The sequence below is a fragment of the Epinephelus fuscoguttatus genome, linkage group LG11, assembly GCF_011397635.1.
Source record: "Epinephelus fuscoguttatus linkage group LG11, E.fuscoguttatus.final_Chr_v1".
Lineage (NCBI taxonomy): Eukaryota > Metazoa > Chordata > Actinopteri > Perciformes > Serranidae > Epinephelus > Epinephelus fuscoguttatus.
In genome coordinates this window covers 25,216,117-25,239,981 of record NC_064762.1, presented here as the reverse complement: position 1 = coordinate 25,239,981, position 23,865 = coordinate 25,216,117, and the positions used below count along the sequence as shown (strand labels likewise).

The 23,865-nt window shown below is 40.5% G+C and overlaps 1 protein-coding gene across 1 annotated transcript in view; it reads right to left on the bottom strand.

The window, feature by feature from the left end:
- Window positions 1-23,865, bottom strand: part of aven (apoptosis, caspase activation inhibitor) — a 61,712-nt gene that overhangs the window by 924 nt on the left and 36,923 nt on the right. Inside the window, exons 3-5 of the mRNA XM_049589559.1 lie at window positions 7,754-7,824; window positions 4,946-5,041; window positions 4,556-4,862 (exon numbers count right to left, since the gene is read on the bottom strand). Coding sequence (XP_049445516.1) covers window positions 4,556-4,862; window positions 4,946-5,041; window positions 7,754-7,824 — 474 coding nt within the window. The remainder of the gene's footprint in view (window positions 1-4,555; window positions 4,863-4,945; window positions 5,042-7,753; window positions 7,825-23,865) is intronic.

Here is a 23,865-nt window from a genome sequence, read left to right as displayed (position 1 = left end):
GGTATAGCATGTTGTCCAAAATCATGAAAAAGTCATAGTGTAGTATGTCGTCCAAAATCATGAAAAAAAGTCATAGTGTAGTATGTCATCCAAAATCATGAAAATAGTTATAGTATGTTGTCCAAAGTCATGAAAAAAGTCATAGTACAGTAAGTCGTCCAAAATCATGAAAAAAAGTCATAGTATAGTATGTCACCCAAAATCATGAAAAAAGTCATAGTGTAGTATGTCGTCCCAAATCATGAAAAAAAGTCATAGTATAGTATGTCATCTAAAATCATGAAAAAAAAGTCATAGTATAATATGTCGTCCAAAATCATGAAAAAAAGGCATGGTATAGTATGTCGTCCAAAATCTTGGAAAAAAGGCATGGTATAGTATGTTGTCCAAAATCATAAAAAAAAGTCATAGTATAGTATGTCACCCAAAATCATGAAAAAAGTCATAGTATATAGTATGTCGTCCCAAATCATGAAAAAAAAGTCATAGCGTAGTATGTCGTCCAAAATCTTGGAAAAAAGGCATGGTATAGTATGTTGTCCAAAATCATAAAAAAAAGTCATAGTGTAGTACGTCATCCAAAATCATGAAAAAAAAGGCATAGTATAGTATGTCGTCCCAAATCATGAAAAAAAAGTCATAGCGTAGTATGTCGTCCAAAATCTTGGAAAAAAGGCATGGTATAGTATGTCGTCCAAAATCATAAAAAAATGCCACAGCATGTTGTCCAAAATCATGAAAAAGTCAATGTATAGTATGTTGTCCAAAATCAGAAAAACAGTCATAGTATAGTATGTCGTCCAAAATCTTGAAAAAAAGGCATAGTATAGTATGTCGTCCAAAATCAGAAAAAAATGTCATAGCATGTTGTCCAAAATCAGAAAAACAGTCATAGTATAGTATGTCGTCCAAAATCATGAAAAAAAAGTCATAGTATAGTATGTCACCCAAAATCATAAAAAAAGTCATAGTATAGTAAGTCGTCCAAAATCTTGAAAAAAAGGCATGGTATAGTATGTCGTCCAAAATCATAAAAAATGTCACAGCATGTTGTCCAAAATCATGAAGACGTCAATGTATAGTATGTCGTCCAAAATCATGAAAAAATGTCATAGCATGTTGTCCAAAATCGTGAAAAATAGTCATAGTATAGTAAGTCGTCCAAAATCATGAAGAAACATCACAGTACAGTATGTCGTCCAAAGTCATGAAAAATAGTCATAGTATAGTATAGTATGTCGTCCAAAATCATGAAAAAAGTCAGAGTATAGTATAGTATGTCGTCCAAAATCATGAAAAAAGTCAGAGTATAGTATGTCCTCCAAAATCATGAAAAAAAGTCATAGTATAGTATGTCGTCCAAAATCATGAAAAAAGTCATACTATAGTATGTCGTCCAAAATCATGAAAAAAGTCAGAGTATAGTATGTCCTCCAAAATCATGAAGAAACTTCACAGTACAGTATGTCGTCCAAAGTCATGAAAAATAGTCATAGTATAGTATGTCGTCCAAAATCATGAAAAATAGTCAAAGTATAGTATAGTATGTCGTCCAAAATCATAAAAAAAGTCATACTATAGTATGTCGTCCAAAATCATAAAAAAAAGTCATATTATAGCATGTCGTCCAAAATCATGAAAAATAGTCAAAGTATAGTATGTCGTCCAAAATCATGAAAAATAGTCAAAGTATAGTATAGTATGTCGTCCAAAATCATGAAAAAAGTCAGAGTATAGTATGTCGTCCAAAATCATGAAAAAAAGTCATAGTATAGTATGTCGTCCAAAATCATGAAAGAATGTCATAGTATAGTATGTCGTCCAAAATCATGAAAAATAGTCAAAGTATAGTATGTCGTCCAAAATCATGAAAAAAGTCAGAGTATAGTATGTCCGCCAAAATCATGAAAAAAGTCATAGTATAGTATGTTGTCGTCCAAAATCATGAAAAATAGTCAAAGTATAGTATAGTATGTCGTCCAAAATCATGAAAAAAGTCAGAGTATAGTATGTCCTCCAAAATCATGAAAAAAGTCATAGTATAGTATGTCGTCCAAAATCATGAAAAAAGTCATAGTATAGTATGTCGTCCAAAATCATGAAAAATAGTCAAAGTATAGTATAGTATGTCGTCCAAAATCATGAAAAAAGTCAGAGTATAGTATGTCCTCCAAAATCATGAAAAAAGTCATAGTATAGTATGTCGTCCAAAATCATGAAAAATAGTCAAAGTATAGTATAGTATGTCGTCCAAAATCATGAAAAAAGTCAGAGTATAGTATGTCCTCCAAAATCATGAAAAAAGTCATAGTATAGTATGTCGTCCAAAATCATAAAAAAAGTCATACTATAGTATGTCGTCCAAAATCATAAAAAAAGTCATATTATAGTATGTCGTCCAAAATCATGAAAAAAGTCAGAGTATAGTATGTCCTCCAAAATCATGAAAAAAAGTCATAGTATAGTATGTCGTCCAAAATCATGAAAAAATGTCATAGTATAGTATGTCGTCCAAAATCATGAAAAATAGTCAAAGTATAGTATAGTATGTCGTCCAAAATCATGAAAAATAGTCAAAGTATAGTATAGTATGCCGTCCAAAATCATGAAAGAATGTCATAGTATAGTATGTCGTCCAAAATCATGAAAAATAGTCAAAGTATAATATGTCGTCCAAAATCATGAAAAATAGTCAAAGTATAGTATAGTATGTCGTCCAAAATCATGAAAAATAGTCAAAGTATAGTATAGTATGCCGTCCAAAATCATGAAAGAATGTCATAGTATAGTATGTCGTCCAAAATCATGAAAAATAGTCAAAGTATAATATGTCGTCCAAAATCATGAAAAATAGTCAAAGTATAGTATAGTATGTCGTCCAAAATCATGAAAAAAGTCAGAGTATAGTATGTCGTCCAAAATCATGAAAAAAGTCATAGTATAATATGTCGTCCAAAATCATGAAAAAATGTCATAGTATAGTATGTCGTCCAAAATCATGAAAAATAGTCAAAGTATAGTATAGTATGTCGTCCAAAATCATGAAAAAAGTCAGAGTATAGTATGTCCTCCAAAATCATGAAAAAAGTCATAGTATAGTATGTCGTCCAAAATCATGAAAAATAGTCAAAGTATAGTATGTCCTCCAAAATCATGAAAAAAGTCATAGTATAGTATGTCGTCCAAAATCATTTGATGTTGTAAATCAGTTTATTAAAAATTTGAAGGGGCAGTCCATCAATTTTACACATTAGATTTTACATTAAGTTTACTAGATGGTACTACCGTGATGGAAAAAGAATAGTATGCCATAAAAAATATGAAAAAGTCAGAGTATAGTATGTCATTAAAATGTGATAAAAAATAGTCATAGCATAGCATGTCGTCCAAAATAATGAAAAAAAGTCATAGTATAGTATGTCGTCCAAAATAATGAAAAAAAGTCATAGTCATCCAAAATCATGAAAAAAAGTCATAGTATAGTATGTCATCCACAGTCATGAAAAAGTCATAGTATAGTATGTCCTCCACATGAAAAAGTCATAGTATAGTATGTCGTCCACAATCATGAAAAAGTCATAGTATAGTATGTCGTCCACAATCATGAAAAAAAAGTCATAGTATAGTATGTCATCCAAAATCATGAAAAAAGTCATAGTATAGTATGTCGTCCAAAATCATGAAAAAAGTCAGAGTATAGTATGTCCTCCAAAATCATGAAAAAAGTCATAGTATAGTATGCCGTCCAAAATCATGAAAGAATGTCATAGTATAGTATGTCGTCCAAAATCATGAAAAAAAAGTGTCATAGTATAGTATGTCGCAACATGCTATTTAAAAAAGCCATAGTATAGTATGTCAAAAAAATTGAAATAAAGTCATAGTATATGAGAACTAGAAGAAGTCTCAATAACAGTCTGGATAATAGTATAGTCATACAAATCTTAAAAGTACAGGTCATAATATTGTATTGTATGTAAAAAAAAAAAAAAAAAAAAGCATCCTACAGTATGCCAAAACAGACAAATAAAAAAAAGTCAATGTACTTATGTACATGTACTTACTTATCATAAAAGTCCAAAAATAAGTTATAGTATAGTATGCCAAAAAAATAAAGAAAAAATAAATACTATGTCATAAATATCTAAAACAACAACAACAACAAAAAAAGTCATATCACAAAAGTCATAATATAGTGTATCATAAAAATCTTCATCAAAATAGGTCATAGTATTGTTTGTCCAAAAATAAAGTAATTGAAAGAGTCAAAAACAACTTCATTGTAATGCAAGATGTAAATAAGTTTTGTATTTCGAGGTGCTGGAGGGCCAATTTTGTTCCCTTTGGACAGAGCCAGGCTCACTGTTTTCCTTCCTGTGCCACAGACGTAATGCTAAGCTAAGTGACTGTTAGCTGTAGCTTCATATTCACTGTACCGACATGAGTGGGATCAATCCTCTCAGCTAACTTTCCCACAGAAAACAAATAAGCTCATTTCCCAAAATGTCAAACTTAAATACAGAGCACTCACATAAAACATGCTGAATAAACTCACCTTTCTTTGTGAGCACACTCTCCTCGTCTGTGACACTGACAGACTGGTTTCCACTAACACCCGAGACTGGTTTCTGTAAACTTAGCAGCTGGTCCAGCTCTTCATCACCATCATCTTCCACCGGCGGCTCTGCAGCGCTCAAGGAAACCTGGGAGTCTGAGCCCGATGCTGGGTTTGCAGCCACAGGAAATTTCTGGTCAGTGCTGGGGACTTTTAAAGGTGCAGACGGAGGAGTGAAGGTTGCCATTTTGGGCACCTCCTGTTTAGGTGCGAGGGTCATAGTGGGCAGCTCTATTGGTGTTGTGACCTGAACAGGAGCAGCATGATAAATATACATTAAAAACCCGCAACCAAAGTTCAGTTAAGAGGAGATGCAGTCAGACAGCCTACCTGAAGCAGCTCAGCATCCAGGTTGAGTCTCTGATGGAGAGGCACTTGTTGAAGGCTCTGGGCGAGCGCTGGGAGGTCCACAAACACTGCAGACATCTAGAGTGGAAACAGGGGAAAAAATGTTACCAAAACAGCTGTTTGCAGTCACAATCTAGATTTACTGCTGGTAAATTACAGATTGAGAATTTAAGATCTACAGCAACATCTTGAGCCCAGTAGATCTTCATCATCATGCTAACATTAGCTATGAAGCTACGTAGATACGCAGGGTGTTGGAGGTATTGGCTGTAGAGATATCTATAATGGAACTAGATGGCACACTGTCTCTGTGTAGTATCACCGTGCAAAAGGAAGTGTGCATCTACTGCTAGCTCACCTAGCACCACTGAGCTAGCTGATGTTACAGCTCAGCGAGGAAGACGCCATTAATGTTTACATCTCACGCTGCCACAAGCATGAGCCTCTTGTCCATGAGTAGATGCACTCTTCCTTCTGTCATGATACAATTAGTGGGTGAAGTTCAGCTGAAAGAAAATAGTTCCTACATGAAACTGCTCACAACAAGGTCTGTGGATTATCTTGAGTAACCAGGTCATGATTTCTGGAAAGAGACATTGCTGTTGGGTTATTCAAATGTATTTTTTTGGTGCTTTGAGCACCACAAGCTGAGTGCCATCTAGTTCCATTATATTGGAGAGAAGGCAGACATCTCTACAGCTGATATCTCCAACACTCTGCAACTCACACCAAAACAATCTAGATTGATTAACAGCGCTATAGTTAAGAGGACAATCGACATCATGTCGGGTAAAATGTTGGTGGCATTTTTATGTAAAACACAGGGTCGATATCGTACGATGTATGGACATGACCTCGACAAGTCGGTTAACTGTCATGACAGGCCATGATGTGTTTGTGGTTTCAATGTTAAAACATCTCTGTTTGCTCACAATAAAAGCTGATCAGTCCTGATCAGGGCTGGGTATTGGTACTTGATACAAAATTAAAATTAAAATTGATAATTTATATGAAATAACCCAGAACCAAGCAGTATCAAAACTTCTCTAATCAAACGATACCTGCTTTTGATCCTTTGTGTATCAAGTATAGATCTAAAAAAATGACTATTTGTATGGTTTCCCTCACAGCCAATCACCACAAGCATTCTTGATTTACTTGATGTATGACTGGCCCACTACCGCAGCAGCTACAACCCATACAGTCTATATTGTGATGAGGTGAAGTCAAGTGCAGTGTATTTAATGGAGGTGGCAGTTCTGCATGCTGAGAGGGTTGCTAGCATTGGTACTGGCATCGTGTTTTTTAAAATAATATCCAGTAGGAGTCCTGATCCTGCATGTGACGACGCTGCCAAATTACTATTACTGCTTTAGCTTTTTTAGCATCAGCCATAATGATGAGGCAGCACAGTGCACGGAAGGATCAGACCTCAAAGTGTTTGACAGGTGAAATATGTGCCACTGGAAGTCAAGATAAACTAGCAGCTCTTATTTAGAGTAACAACAGTTTGAGTTGAGACATTTCACTCAAACCAGCAATGATTAAAAGTCAGGTGATCATCAGTCAGTAAGGCCATGTTTACACGAACTGTTTCTCATTTTCGTTTTGAAAAAAGTTCCGCGTTTTGATAACAATCGATGTGGATCCGCAAAAATGACCAAAAACGCTGCAGTATACATGCCATGCTAGTAGTTGGCGGTGTGACGCTTACACTTCCTTCTACAGAGAGGCGATGTATAAACAAACAAAATGGCAACCACACAAATGTTTGTCTGGACGGATGACGAAGTAGAGTTGCTACAGTAGATCTACACTTTGCTTGAGAAGCGTTGATAAATTCAATATGGTGAGCAGCACACACAGAGCTCAGGAGTCCACCAGAAAAGTCCCCGTTTTCAGAGGAACTGCATATTGCAAGTTTACATGACAACGGAGACAGTGCCGTTTCCAAAAAATTGCACTCTGGAACCTGTTTTCAAAACGTTGCGTTTTCAGGCACCCAAAATGCCGCTGTCGTGTAAACGGTCGGCCAAAATGCAATTAAAGTTTACCATTTTCATTTGAAATCATTGTCGTATAAAGGGGACCTAAGACTCATCATCTTGGATCAATAAGGTCCTGCAATATGCAGTTCCTCTGAAAAGACTTTTCGCATATGCGCAATACGCTTCCAGTCACTAGGCATGCGCGAGAAAGTCGATCATCACAACAACAATGGCAGACTCCTGAGCTCTGCTTGTGCTGCTCACCCTATTGAATTTATCAACACTTCCCCATCATAGTGTAGATTTACTGTAGCAACTCCACCTCGTCGTCTGTCCAGACAAATATTCGTACGGTCGCCATTTTGTTTGTTTACACATCGCCGCTCTGTAGAAGGAAGCATAAGTGTCACACTGCCAACTACTGGCCTGGCATGTATACTGCAGTGTTTGTGGTCATTTTTGCGGATCCGTGTGCACGGCGATTGTTATCAAAACGCTGTCGTCTAAACGCGGAACTTTTTTCAAAATGAAAATGAGAAACGATTCTGTTTCCAGTGGATCGTTTTCGTGTAAACATGGCCTAAGTGTCTGTACAAAATTCTGTGCCAATCCATCTGATAGTTGGGATATATCAATGTGAACCAAACTAATGGATCAACCACCTGCTTTCTACCTGCTGTGCATTTTAAATCCAGGTGTAATATGCCTATCTGAGGGATCCATATCTCACAAAGTGAGTTAAATCCATGAAAGACAAAGACGCCGTGCAGAACGCTGCACACTGGGGAGAGTATAGATTTACCTGACTGGCTGCAAATGAGTCCATCTCCCAGTCCTTTTCTTCTGAAAACCGGAATTGAGTGAAGGAATCCCCTGAGAAAGACACACAGATACAGAGTTTGACGGCATCCTACAGGACTGCTGTCTCCTTTAATTCAACTCAAAACAACACTCAGTTTATTCATCTCTTTGTAAGTACAAAGACTCCAGGCTGTGTGTGTGTGTGTGTGTGTGTGAGAAGTGGTGGCTCGTGCGAGCTGAGCGAGCAGCCTTCACACCTAAAATGTCTGAAATGCCGAAGCTGTGTTTCTCTGGAAAAGCAGGCGGTAGCTTTGTGTAAACTGTTGATCAGTGTGAGAGTGAAAGCAGGGCGAGCATGTGACGCCGCTCTGCTTCCAAAACATCAACTGGCTGAGGGCTAATGTTGGATCATTAATTAGCACAAACAGCAGCAGCGCCACACGTCCAGCACACAGGTGAGGACTCTACATGCTGAGTTTTTAATAAAGAAAATGGACACAGATGCACAATCGGGTAAAATGTGCAGATGAAACGTGTGTTGGTGCAGAGGGAAACCACGTGTGAAGAGTGCTGAGTCAAAACACAACACCAAGTACAAACAGCTCTACGAGGATGCACAGTGTCAGATGTGAAGCACCACTAATAAAACTCCTCGTGTTGTGGATGTGGCTACAAGAGCAGTGGTGAAACTCTGGGTGGAACAACAGGGTGAATGTGAACACTTTTAGATGAAGTGAGAAATGTTCCCGTCGTTCCAACAGACGGAAGAAATATGTGGATGCTGCAGTCGTTTCTTTTAGGTAACAAAGATGGAGAATTAAGAAGGAAGTTCCCTTTCTTTTATCTCATGTCTGGGCTGAATATGGCACTGTAACCAGAGAGCAATTAGCTTTAGCTTAGCATAAAGACTGGAAGCAGGGGGAAGCTTAAAAACTACTGTTAAGAGAAATGAGTAAAATAACCACCAAGGAGTCCAGCTGATAGAGAATTTAAGGATAAGGGTGTGTTATCCTCGCTGATGCTGAACAGTGTGCAGGTCACGAGCGCAGCAGACTGTGGTCACTCTGCCACACACAGATGGGCGGTCAGTGGGAGACCTGACGGAGAAGCTGCAGTCAGTCACAGCCTCTCATTTTGTTATATTAAATGACACTCGGCCTTTCACGTGGAGATGCTCGGCACCATCTGCCGCTGTCCTTGATTGCTCGGCTGTACCAGGAGTGAAGGGGGTCAAGACGGAGAGTCTGCAGGAGGTCAGAGTCCCTGCTGTCACACGGGCCCAGAAAAGATGATTTATGAATAGAGGCATTATGGAGGTTACAATGAGTGCGAGGCAGGAGGCTAAGAGAGGGGAATGGGAATGTCAGCTTTACCTGACGGCTCAGGGAGCGAATGCCTTTGTGTCGGGCCAGATGGGTGTCTTATCGAGATCGACTGATTTTCACCCTCACAGGGAAAGATGTGGGCATATAAAACCTGGATTTGGTGGACGTGAAATCGAATTCTTAAACCTAAATGACAAGACCGCTGTTATCTGAAGCAGATCAGAGATCGTTTGCTAACAATATTCAGAGCGCCTCACCTTCAAATATGAAACCAGAGAACCATTAACTCAGTGACAATGTCGAGAAAGATCCAATCGGGTGGACACGATGAGGCCGGTGGAACTAAAATAAAACTGAAATGTACTGCCTCACATCCTATAATAATCACAACCACTTATAAAAAACAACCACAGTCCTATTAGGATGTTACAAAGAAATATTGGTGAATTCACCAGGCTGTGTGTTGGCAAGAATCTAATGATATGTATCACAATACACGATTTACATTTCAATACTGGGTAACTGTAAGCAAAATAATATATTGTGATGTTTTAAAACCCAATTTTAGGAAACCTGTCATAGTAAAAAGAACACCAACTTATGGATTAAAAAGCTTCATTTTTCTTTATAAAATCAGAACAGTGAGATCTATATTTGTATTTATCACAGTCCCTGTAACATACGACATCACAGCACTACTTTTTTCTGCAATCTCAGCAAAAGAACTGACATCTGCCTGTGTCAGTATAAAAAAAATTAAAATTGCTGCAGGATTTTTTTTCAGGGTAAACAACTTAAGAAAATAAAAAAGTGCGAACAATCGAAAATATTTAGTGTCAAAAATAAAAAAAAACCCATAATATCATGATACTCAAGTGTAATAATTAATAAACGCTTTAATAATCTTTATTAATATATGTTGTGTACACCACAGAGGCATTAATATATCTATTATATCAAAGCAATGGTTTCCAATCTTTCTGGCTTGTGAGTAACATTGCAACAGTATGAGATTTTCACGGTACGATAACTGTCTCAGAAAATATCACTGTTTCATGGTACTGTTATTACAGAGTTATTCTTATAAGTCAAAATTACCCTTAAAGGACTGAGATCAGAGGGGTTGTTTTTGATTGAACAAAGTTTTATCACCATAATTGATCCTTGAAACCATTTTCCTAAATGAAAGTTTGTGTAAAAAGTAAAATCAAGTTGAGATTCTGTCTAGCTGCATTTTTAGAAATATTGTAGATAAGCAAATGTACATGGTATCCTACCTTAAAACCCGTGTACCACTGCAATCCTACTTTTAAAACAATTCAAAACATCTGCACAGGTTGCATGTGTCAGTGAATTAAAGAGTAACGTTTACTTCTCATATGATTCAACTGAAGAGTTTCCTGAAGAGGTAAAAATATCCAATATTCTACTTTTTGGTTTTTTAATGGTGGATTATTGAACATTTTATCGAATCAATAAATAGATGTTAATTTGTTTCCTATATAATTAGGTAGCCCTGAGGATCCCATCCCCGGGTTGGGCACCCACTACCTTTACAGTCATTCCGAGTTTGCTGTACAATCCTGTTTGCAATATCTTTTAGATGTGCCACATTTAAATTAAATAAATGCAATCCAATGTGTAAGTGTAACACATGTCAAAATATGGGTTTATAAACAGCACTGCCTATCTGATCCAGGGTGTGGGAGTCCTTTTTCCTCAACTTAATCACATTACATTAAAAAAAAGAAAACAGTAGCTTCTCTCTGAAGTCCAAGGGCGATTGCTCAGCAAGACTCACCCTGCATTGCCATGATAGTCCATTAAGGCTTTATCAGACAAGTCAGATCTGAGCTTGTGTCGCCACTGGCTTCAGTGCATGCAGCACTGTGAGTAAGCTCTAACCTACGACAAAGCGAAAAGCCGTCGTGGCACAGCAAGCCATTGGAAATAATGGGTTTCAGAGCGCAGTGGTGCTAATGTCGTGTTGTAACTGAAGGGGCCATTATGCTGCATCATTCTTCTACATCTACCAAGGCTAGCTTTGAAGTCGGTCGTGGATATCTTCAGATCCTAAATGATTTCCGAGGCCTTCTTCAGCTGAATGATGGATGTGGTAATGGGCTTGCTGTACAGGATGGGGGCTCGCTTCGGTCAGGAAAGGAACACTCATTGTACAGATATTTGGCACCTTTCATTGATGTGAATGTACACTAACATTTAAAAGTTTAGACCCGAATTCAAGACTGGCCCACTTTTTTAGACTTATTTCCAGGAGGAACGAAAAACACCTTATATTCTAAACATTACGGTATTTATGATACATAAATTATCATTCTCCAATTCTTCAAATTCTTCACTTCCCTCTCATGGACACAGAGAATGTGTTAAAGAGTGACTCTCCAATTTAGGCCATGATTTATGGTTCATATGGAAAACATTATAATCATGTAATTCAAATGTTCTAATGTCCACTCCAGTGTTAATGGAACAGCTGCTGGACTCAGTCGGAGGCCTCCCCGGTTGTTAAACTCTTGTTTTGTTGTTGTTCACGGATTGAAACTGAACAACTCTGCGTTAAAAAGGGAAATCTGCGTCAAGTAGAAATGACCCTTCAACAGTGGCCTCTCTCTCTCATGTTCACTCTTTTTCCAACTTCTGCTCCTCTCTGTTTAATATCTTCCCAGACCATAATCCTCCTCTTCCTCCTCCTCCTCTGTCTCCTTCAGTTTGTCTCCAACACACAGAACTGCTGATACCGCTGAACTGCCTCCCTCCTACACCTCACAGCCCCGTGTCATCCTGATCTGTGTCCATGGAAATACCATCCCAGGTAGTGCGGAGAGCGCTGACACAACCATGGCAACAGCTGCCGGTGAGGATGAGAGAAACTTCTGTCAAAGCTCCAGAGAAAAAGAGAGGATCGGAGGAGGGCGACGAGGAGGAGGTGGAGGGGGGGGGTGTGTGAAGAAGAGGGGAATGAAGAAAAAAGAAAGAGAGCAAAGTCGACTCTTCATTCCTGCTCGTCCAAACAGATCTGTGAGACTTAAATCCTCTCTCTGCTCTCAGCTGACACTGTTTTAAGTGCATAGTTACACCTTCAGCCTCACATGTGTCACTATCGAGCTGTGTGAAAAACACATTTGAATCAAACTGCACTCAACTGAATAAACACTTACTTGGGCTTTGTTCACACAAATATCTCAGTGGGGATTTGCAGATCGTAGCAGATACAAGAGCTACAACAATGAGCCTTTGAATCAATCAGGAGAAAAGTGTTGTTTTTTTTAAGCTAAATTAACAAACAACTTGTTTCAGCTTCTTCAATGTGAATATTTGTGGCTATATTCAATACCACTGGTAACTGAATATCTTTAAGTTTTGGACTGTTAATCAGACAAAACAAGACAGCTGTAACCTTCAGGTTTGGGAAATTTTAGTGAAGTATCATGGACACCAAGGACCATCCATCATGAAAGCCAAGCATTGTACATTTGTTGACATAAGAATATTTTCCCTGCTTTACCTCGCTGTCAGTCAGCCCTTTCCAACAGGGAACATAAAGCCATTATATCGCTCCCTTCAAAGCCACCAGACTCCACTGACAAAAACAGTACATTTGCCTCACAGGACACAGGAGCTGCTGGTCTACAGCTGCCTCAATCAGTTAGTTAGTTTGTGTTGTTGTGTGACTTTGGCGAATCCAAACCAACTCTATAAAAGATCAACACTGGCAGTTGCGTTTTCATTTGCCCACAGAAAATTCTGTTAAAGACCTGGACAATGTTATTTAAATTAAATTCACCTTGGCTCATATTGTTACCTAGCCTGAAAATCCAGACTCAAATCTAGAAAGATTTTGAGTCTGGCCCACTGATACACCCTTCCTTCCCAAGGGGCGGCGCTTACTGAGGCATTTCAAATGCCGCCACACACAATTGGATAGCACGATGGCCAATCAGAGCAAAAAACAAGGTGACGTATTCATTACACTAAACCCATTTGTTTGCCGAACAGTGGGACTAACTGATATATTATGCTTTTGCCGTATCCCATCGGCAAAACAGCAAAGACATCCTTCCTGGAAGCGAAGGCTTCTTGGGCAGTCTTCTGTTCCTCTCTCAAGGAAAAAGATAAGTGTAGTTGGCTTAGCGTTTCTTCCAAAGCTACACTGAATGGACGTGGTCCTTCGGCAGCTGCCATCTTGGCTATTTACTTTTCGACTCCTACGGCGCAGCGCTGTCCTCGTCATGTTACGCCCGCACAGAGCCCGCCTCTGTCAGATAGACTGATCTGATTGGTCCAATAGGCGATTCAGCGGGCTCTGCTCGTCGGGGCCAGATCCCCGTGCAGTGCAAATGAGAATTTGCTGGGGGCGGGGCATCTGGATTTCCAGGTTAATTGTTATGCCCCAATAGGAGTCTCTGTGATTGTCGATTGATTTTCTTGACAACCATTGCTCAGATGTTCAGATGACTTGGCAGGTACTTTGCTGAGGACCCAAGAAAGTGCAGTGTCAAGTGCGAGCTCTTGAGATCTAGACATCTTTATTAGTAGTGCGTTACTACTGCCTGAAGTACACACTGGGTAGTGTAGTGAGATGGGACACGAATTAGACTGCTGAACAGCATGCTGCGTATAGCTCGCTCTTCATTGCCTGCTACAGTACGTCCAAGAACAGATGAAGAAAGAAAGACCGGAGTGAACTCAAGCATTTCAGGCATTAGCGATGTAACAGATTGAACATTTTTGTTTCCATAAACAGCCTGGTCTCAAATAGCTAGCTTGCAAATGATGGGTATACTTGAGCATTGCTTACTATGTTGTGGCAGGTGTTTTGCTGAGGACACAAGTACAAGCAGTGTTGTATGAAGTTGTTTGGATGAGTGGTTCTCGAAAAAGCTGCAAAGAGCAATACCAGAGGCCAAGCAATCTGCCCGTTTCAAACAGGCGCCTTTTGAATGGGCACTGCAGAAGTGCGTAAATGAAGGAATAAAAATCAAATCTGTTTCTGAGGCGAGCATGACAATAAAAGTTTGAGAGCCACTGGATTTAGATCAATCAATTAATAATTTGTTCAATAAAATGTCAGAAAACTGACATCCGCAAGTTCTCAGATTACAACATGACATCTTGAAATTGCCTGTTTTGTCCAAATAACAATCTCAAAATGTACTCAAATTACAAGAACTGGCATTGACGTTTAGGTTGGATAAATGACTTACATGACAAATCAAATACCAAAACTGTTGATACACTTTTGGTCAAGTAACTTATTGCTTTATCGACTGATTGTTTCAGCACTAATTTCAGACATGGCCAGAAACATCCACAGTAACAAACTGTGTATTTGTGTGTTTCTTGACAATCATCAGTATTCTTTAAACACGTTCTGTCATTCATCATTTTCAATTGTTTATCCGAAGCGGGGCCACGGAGGGCAGCAGGCCAAGCAAAGCATTCCTTTTGTCCTTCTCCCCAGCAACTTTTCCTAGCTCCTCCTGGGGGATCCCTACGGGTTCCCGGGCCAGACAAGATATGTAATCCCTTGAGTGTGTTCTGAGTCTGCCCCGGGGCTTCATACCAGTGGGACGTGCCCAGAACACTTCTAACGGGAGGCGCCCAGGAGGGATCTTGATCAGATGCCTGAACCACCTCAACTGACCCCTTTTGACTGTGAAGGAGCAGCAGCTGTACTCCGAGCTTCCTCCGGATGTCCAAGCTCCTCACTCTGTCTCTAAGGCTGAGCCCAGGCACCCCACGGAGGAAACTCATCTCAGCCGCTTGTATCCACAACCTCAGTCTTTCAGTCACTACCCATAGCTCATACGACATAGATGGACCAGTACATCCAAAGCTTTGCCTTCCGGCTCAGCTCCCCCTTCACCATGACAGGCCGGTGCAGTGCCTGCTTCACTCCAGACGCTGCACCAAACCAATGATCTTTCTCACGCTCCATTCTACCTTCACTCATGAACAAGACCCCGAGATATTTGAACTCCCTTGCTTGGGGCAGTAACTATCCCAATCCTGAGGGGGTAATCCACTGGTTTCCGGCACAGAACCATGGCCTCATATTTTGAGGTGCTGACTCTCATCCTGACGGCTTCACACTCGGCTGCAAACCACCCCAGTGCATGCTGGAGGTCATGCTGTGATGAAGCCAACAGAACCACATCATCTGCAAAAAGCAGAGATGCAATTCTGAGGTCACCAAACTGGACTTCCTCCTCCCCCCTAGTAGCGCCTTGAGATCCTGTCCATGAGTATCACCTAACAGAATCTGAGACAAGGAACAGCCCTGGTGGAGGGTAACACCCACTAAGAACGTGTGTGACTTTGTTTTTCGAATTACATGTTCTGTCATTCGTAAGGTATTGAGCTTCATCTGGAAACAATGAAATTAACTTTGGAAACTTTTCCTGTCCCGTGCAGGTACTAAGTTAAATATTAGTGTGATGACTCTGATGCCAGTAAATCCCTGACCTCACTGTACACAACTGATTAAAGATCAATTCATAGCTCAAGTTATTGTCTAAGTGCGTCAGTTGGGCCAGTGAACCTGGGTGAGTTATTCCACGGTGAATAAACACTGCATTACTCATGCTGTGTGCTAAGTGGCTCGGCTGGCATTGTGTAACTTCTGTATAATGTGGTATCCTGTCTCTTGACATCTTGCTGGCTGAACCCCACATTAACAAATGTGGCTTTTTGCCTGCGACCCCGGCTTCGCTGAGCTATCTCTGGCTCGTCCCGCTCTCATCTTTTATATTTGGGATGTGTTGTGGCCTCGCTCCTGCCTTTCTGTTCCGCTCTGCTCTTTTCCTGCTCCACTCAACTCCACTCTGCTCTCACCCCTCCGCTGTTCATCTTCACCCCCTCTGCTCTCGTTCTGCTCTGTAAGACTGTCGAGCACTGGCACTGAGTCAGGATGAAGATAAGACGTGCTGGATGCGTATCGCTTTGCTATGAACAAGGTGAAGCATTGAGGAAATGCATCTACACTGAAACAGGAGGACAAAACATCTGTTACTGTTTCCTTAACTTGCACCTAACATTTACACTGTGGAATTCTTCTTATATCCTCAAAATGACTCCTGCAGATCAATCTTGAACTATATTGATGGGATATTCTGGTCTGCATTTGGCATTGGATTAGTACTGACAAATCACATTTGAGCAGCAGGTAAACAGTCCATATGAGGAGCAAAAGAGGCTGAATGTATTGGCCAAAGATCTTGGAACCCATCGGCTATCGTCTAACGATGATTTAGATTTTTATGAGCTTTTAACTAATTTATCTGCATCCATATGCCCCTATCTGTTTAAAGAGATTAACCAAAATGTTGTCTGAACCTGTCTAAAATGCAAATCAAACTGTAAACAATGACTGGTGTACAAAAGCGAAGGTCTTGCCCCGAATATCTGCTGGCTACACATCTCCTATGGCTGTTGACCCCCAAGGGCCTATTGTCATCAGATCAATAGCCAAGACTGACAGATCAATAAATACAAAAAATATAATCATTAGTTGCAGCCTTAAAAAGATAACTTGAGACATCTTCTCTTATCTTTTTTAGAAGAAAACTGTTTGAATTTTTCAACCCATTTACAAAAAAATTTACTGTATGATCTCAGTTTTTTCAGCCTTTACTTTCCCTTCACAAATTCTCATATCACAGCCAAACAGTGCACTAAAGTATGTTTCTGAACACACTGTAGGTGAGAATAAGGCAATACAGTAACAGGATATTGGTTTGTATGTGGTCAGCACTGCCTAGTTTTATGGTTTGATCTCAGTTTGAGAGAGACAGAGGGGTGGGTCTCCCTCTTCATCTGCTTCTAAACTCTTTGTGTCCGTGGTGACTGGCAAACAAAAAAGTGGAAGTACAATCTGTACTTTGAGCAAAAGATTTAAAGCCATCGAAAATCAGCCAGATGGACACGAAATGCATGATCTGGCAGATTTGAGCTGAGAGATGAGCAAGGAGATCTGGGCACTGGTAAGATGGAGGGCAGTTTACCACAATTAATTAACACATACTACCCACACTGTTATGATGCAAAGCTGGTTGAAAATCAGCAAAGTATCCCTTTAACAGACTTGGATGATGCCCTGAGGCAATTCTTACAATTATTACAACTGGGACCTATTTCGACTAATTGAAGTTGCATAATTAATGTGACAACTTATCAACCTGTCATATTGGCAGAATTGTTCATTTCAAGTCGATGCTGGTATTTCATTTTAAAACCTGAATCTGGCGATACACATGACACATCAATATCATCGTGCATCACCACTACATTTCATGTATTAAGAAATGCTTTGGTTACAAGTGATCATCTCTCATAGATTTCCTTTATTAACCAATCACGAAGTGGGAGCCTCAGTTAGAGAAGAAGCATAAAAGCTTTAAGACAACTGAACCTGTGCTTCTCAACACGGGGCTGCAACTTTACATCTTGAATATGGAGCTAACATTTAGAACGTTTCATGTGCACAGCAAAAGTCTCTTGGGTTGTGTGTCCCTGTGTCCTGTTTGCCAGAGCATGCCGCTGTTGCCCTGTTGGTCACAGAGCAGACAGCCATACACGCCACAGACATCACAGATTCACACCCTTGTTGAGAGAGCCACTCCTTTAGCATACAGCTCAGTGCACAGACTCGGTTCGCTCGCCGTGTAAAGCTGCAGCTTCGACTTGTTCAGCCTTCTCTCTTGGAGCGGGTGACAGGAGGGACATGTAAGGAGCAACAGTACCGCTGCTCAGTCTCCACTAACACCTGCAGTGAAATGTTGACATTTTATCTGACTAGAAGAGGAATACACACATTCTCCGCTCCCCCCTTTCCTCCTCCATTTAGCAGCAGAGTAATGGCGTGTGATCAGTGAATGATTACTTTTCTTTTAAACTGGCTGTCGTAGCAGATCCTCACTTGATAAGAGAGGAGATGGAGCAAGGCGGCTCATAGAGAACTGATTGAGTGTTATTACTACTGTGACAAATCCCATCTGAGAAGTGTTTGGTAGCACTAAGGGGGGGCAGGATGGAAATGTTAGAAAAAGACGAAAGGGAAGATAAGAGAGGAAAAGAGTGAAGGAAGATGGAAGGAATGAAAACAGACTTGAGAAAACACGCAGGAAGGACCGCACACAGAAACTTCTTGTTGCGATCCATGGAGCCGATCCTCTTTCTGAGAGCTACAGCGTGCTCCCTGTCACGCCTTTTTAACCAAACCAATTAGCCTAACACGGCATGGTGCTGAAACCCACCACTACGCGTCGATAAATCAGCTGCGCTAATTGCAATTAAAATCCTGAGCAAACCAGGCGAGACAATGCAGAGGGCTGAAGCTATTTACTCTTAACTTTTAATGGTGATTGCGTGAGTGAGGCTGTGTTTATGACAAAGTCGTATCACAAGAGCTCCAATCCACTCGAGGCCTCGCTCTCATTAGGCGTGTGTTTTATGGCCGTGAAGCTTGTTTGGAGGTTTAAGAGGCTGCAGCTTGGGCTCGACCAACCTGGGATCTAATCAGTCATATTCAAACAGGTGATCATATGGACGTTCAGTAATATTTTTTTGATGGATGATATTAGGCCACGATCAAAGTTTGTTTTCATGTTTTATACAAATTTAAGGACTGCTGAGATCAATAATGTCAAAAAGAAATATGTGGTGTACTTAGTCATCCTGTTATGGGAGCATGCACACATATATAATATATATATAATAATATAATGATATCAGAGGACGATGCACAGAGAAGTATATGAATTGAAAATTTCACATCTCTGAATTGACTGAATCTCACATTTGCTCTGGTGAAACTGTCTCTGTTATAAAAAAGCAGTGATGTATAATTTTGGCCACTTTAACTTGAGCTTAAGAATCACTTGTCACATGCTGATTACACTCATCTCATTTGCAACCTCTAACAGCAAACTGCCTGCACCAGTGGTGACTTACTGTGGATGTGTTATATTCTAAACAGTGTTAGGGGGTGTGGATATGTTGTGCAATTATTTTGTGTTTACATATCTGTAGAGATTTGTTTTCACTGTTCAAAATTAGTTAAATCTCAGTAAGTGTAAACGAAGAGCAGTGCTCCGATGGTGCACCATGTACCACACAGGGCTGTACTTCAGACACATTTTAAATAAATTTATGAAATGGTGGCTGACTACTGCAGTGAACACCAAAACAACACAACAAATATACTTTAACTAGGGGGACCAGACATCCCGAAAAATTCAGGACAATCCTGAAATCCAAGCAGAATCCTGCCCCAATTGTCCTGAAAATGACACTAGAGCAGAGTCTGGAGTAGTTATTGCCTGATTAAACATTAAAAACTGATCATGGTGGTTGAGTCGTCATGCAGCTCCCAACAGCTGCACTTTGGCTGCAGCAGTTCCTACATTAATTATGGGTGTCGTAGTTTTTTAATTGTGTACAGTAGTGGCGATGAAGTAGATGAAGAGAGTGCAACACATGTACAAACTGCCACCTGTAAGTGTACTATCAGAAGTATCTGATTGGAGACACAGTGTATCAGTCAAATGTCATGCTAGCTGCTGTTTGAGGCTGTACTGAAGCACAGTGGTCCTCTGAGCTGAATGCTAACACCAGCATGCTAACATGCTCTCATATTCTAGCCTGCTGAACCTAAAAAGGAGTTATGTTTACCATGTTCACCACCTAGATTTAGCATGTTAGCATGCTAACATTTGCCAATTAGCACTGCACACAAAGTAGGCCGAAAGCGAAATTCATCATTTCTAGATTGAAAGAATTAAAAAATCGCTATGTGAAGAACTAGAGGTGTAATTTCATCTGGAGTATAGCATGACCTCACACAACCTCTCTCTGTGTTGATCTCCAGCCCATTGTTTACAAGCCGGTCCGGCTGCGCGTTCATGTGAACCCCCCTGGGAGCCCTTGGCCCTCCCTCCCTATAAAAGGCTACAGCCAGTGAGCAATGGCAGCGTGTATTTTTGAAGCGAAATGGCGGAGAGCTGGGGCTAACCAGTGCTTCCTCCTCAGGCTCCACTTCAGGTGCCCCACAGATCTGCTGCCTCTCCCACTTTAACCTCAATAACAATCCGGTGCTAGCTGGGAGTGGCTGGCGAGGCGAGCACCGAGCCCTGGTTTGTTATTCAGGTTAATGTGGGAAGAAGCAGTGGGTTTATTGGGCAGCTGAGTGAAGCTGGGTGAAGTGGAGGCTGCGGAGGAAACACCAGGATGGGTTAATGTCCGGAGCTTGAGTTATTAGCGGCTCGGTCCCAGCAATGGGTCAGGCGTTACGGTTGTGTTAGGTGAGTAAGTTAGCACGGCAGCCCAGCTAACATTTTCAATTAGCATTATAAAATGTAGCCTCGCGGGCAGCCTGGCAAGCCAGGCGTGCAACTCACAAGGCTACATTTTTGTAATATATTTGCTGAGATGGAGGTGAGGCTCAGTGACTAGAAGAGCTGGTAGAAGCACTCCATAGCTGTAAGTTACTCCAGTAGCCGGTGGCAGCCAACTCGGCTAGAAACATTGCCGGATCCTGGCTAGTGCTAACACCGGGAGCTAACGCTAACGTTCCTCCTCTTCTCTGTGAGTGAGAGCGATGTTTTAGCCCGCTAGGCTAAAACATCATTTCAGGTTAAAGTGGGAAGAAGCAGCGGGTTTATCGGGCAGCTGAGTGAAGCTGGGTGAAGTGGAGGCTGCGGAGGAAACACCAGGATGGGTTAACGTCCGGAGCTTGAGCAGCCCATGAGCCCGCCAGGCTAGCTTATTAGTTTATCAAGTCTTTCAGCTTCTGACAATCAATACAGACATCTGTTTTCAGGGCTAGAGAGCCTATTATCACTCTTCTATATGAAAAAAAAATGTATCTGAACAATTGCTATTCTCTTCCTGCTGTCTGACCATGCTAAACGGGTGAAGACAGTCCGGTTATAGGTGACCAACTAATTTTATCTGTCTACAGTGATGCTAGTGGCTCTGTGAGGCTGTGTTAGGCACAAATTAAATACTAACATTAACAAGCACACATAACTATATAACGCTAATGCTAACATACTGATGTTAAGCAAACATAATGTTTTCATGTCCTTCATCTTAGTTTAGTGTGTGTTAGCATGTTAGCATGTACTAATTAGAAATAAATACAAAGTGCAGCTGAAGCTACTGGGACTGTCATCAGTTTTGCAATGAATCCGACAAATTAAACTTCGATTAGATGAAAAGTCTGAGGGTCACCAAAGTCGTTACAATTCATCCTGAAAGGGACATGAACATCTGTACCAAATTTGATGGCGATCTGTCTGGCAGTTATTGACAAATTTCACTTATTAACAAGAATGTCAACATCATGGAGATGCTACAGAGAAGAGTCAGGAGATCACTAAAGTCATCTTTTGGAGATCATGAATGTCCAAACATAATTTCATGGTCATCCAGATATTTCAGTCTGGACCAAACTCTGTGTCGCAGTGCTATTGTGACTAAAAAATGACTACCGGTACATCAACTGTGATTAAAGTAAAAAACAAACAACTTTAACTTCATCAACTGTGCAGAATAACTAATGGAAAACTCTTTACTCTCAAATGATTTAGACAGCTGTTGGGCATAAAACAAATCTGACATGACAGGAGTGACAAGTAAATTAACCCTCTGAGACCTGCTGGGTCACTGGCAATCCTGGCCGACATTCTTGTCTTTCAGAGGCTATAGAGAGCTGAGTTTTAAAGCTTGAGTGATGATACTGGAAAACAGCATGGCTATTTTCACAGAGGTGCCTTGACCTCTCACCTCAAAATATCTGAATGGAAATGGGTTCTGTACCCACAAGTCTCTCCTTTACAGACATGCCCTCTTTATACTAGTCCCATTCAGTTTTGGGCACAAACTATGCACTTCTTTGCATGCAGTATAAATGTGTTATTATCGCAGATTGTATTTGAATATTTCTGCATACTGGGCTCCCTAAATAGACTTGGAAATGCATAAATTGGGTATGAATGGAAAGCTGAGCCTCTTATGAATTCAGTGGGCCCTGTTTTATTCATGTGATGATGTTAGCCCCCAAAGTGGCCATTTCACTGTGGTGAGACCAGTTTTAAATGGACATCACGGTCTAAAAAGACCTAGTGACCTATAGGATCATTACAGTGTCAGTAAACTTTACAACCAGAAATTAGAGACCTCGGGCATTCAGAGGATGGATGGCTTTCATAGGTTTATTGACAACAAGGGAGGTTCAAAGCAGTTTCCAGAGCAGAGGTGCACTCTACCCAATCACCAAAACATGCAATGCTTATAGAAATCACCAAATATCAAGAGTTTTTGATTCCAAATCACAGCATGGATTTTTCTATGGTGTTCCTCAAGGGCTTGGTATCTTAATGTGATATTATGGAGGGATTTGACAATTTTTTTTATCAATTCTCGAGTGGTACAACATGCTTAAATTGAGCACCCAAGCTATGTAACAAATGGTATCAACCCCAAAAATTGCTGCAAAAACGTATGAGACATAAATGAGCATGGGAATGGCCTTCATATAATTCCATCGTGACGCTGTGACCAGAAAAACTTAACACAGTGTTGAGCTGCATCTCAAATTAATCTCCAGGTTCCCTGCTTTCAGGTGATGTATACCAATTCTGTGTAGTATATACTGTTGACCTGCTATCTCCACCAAAAGATCCCCTATCCAACCAAAAAAGACAATAACTGGTCTATGTGGGTCTCAGAGGGTTAAATGATAATTAGATTAAAAATGACCAATGTGACACGTCATAACAAACAAGTAGATTGGACCAAAGACTCTTCAGTGTGTAACAGTGACAGTCATCAAGGCGAACCATGCAACACATTAAATCTTTACACACAATCAATACAAACATCCATTTCAGAGCTAAGTAGTGGCCTTTTATCACCCCTTTATGGGAAACAAATAGAGGTATTTAAGCGGTTCTCTTCATGCTGTCTGACGTCATCTAGCTTCAGACCAACAAAGGGACGCAACAAAGAAGGTGAGGTGAGAATGAGCCTCCAGGCGCTGGTCCCTGTGGCTGAAACAATCATCGGTCTTGAGACTGCTGGGACATCTGGGTCCCTCATTATAAAAGGTACACAGAGCCTCAGCGATTAGGTTAGTTGAGTGGACACGTAAACAGCTAATACTGATCAACACCAGGCTAAAAAAATGGATCGATACTGTGAAACAAGCAGGCTACACACAGATCCATACAGAGCATTTTAGTTGTTTAGCCACTCCAGCCAATTGTCATTATTCACCTAACAAGAAAAAGACAGTTAAGAATGTGCTATCCATCTGACATTTTTGTTTGTTACACTGATGGGAAAAAGGTGATTTTGTTCTCACAGGCGAAGCATTACCAGTATTTTCTTTCTCTTTACAAAAGGCCTCAAAGGCCACAGGAAGATAAGAACAATGCACCCACAGGCAGCTAAATAAAGACCTGTGGATCGCCTTAAATAAGCACCAAACTGCCAGAAAGCATGAACGTTTCAATCCTTTGAAGAGCGGATGAACTGTGACAGACACCGCAGCACTAAAATCATAACAAGATATCCAGAGCAGCCACCCTGGTTTGATCTATTCGCTCCAGAAATCCCAAGTTCCTCTGTTCTTGTAGTAAATTCATCAGAAGACACTCATAACTGTCTGAGTCTGACTGAGTCATGATGCTGCAGTCTCAAAGACACAAAACACACACCGCCACCTGCACTCTGTACAGACACACTTAAAAGATAAATACAGTTT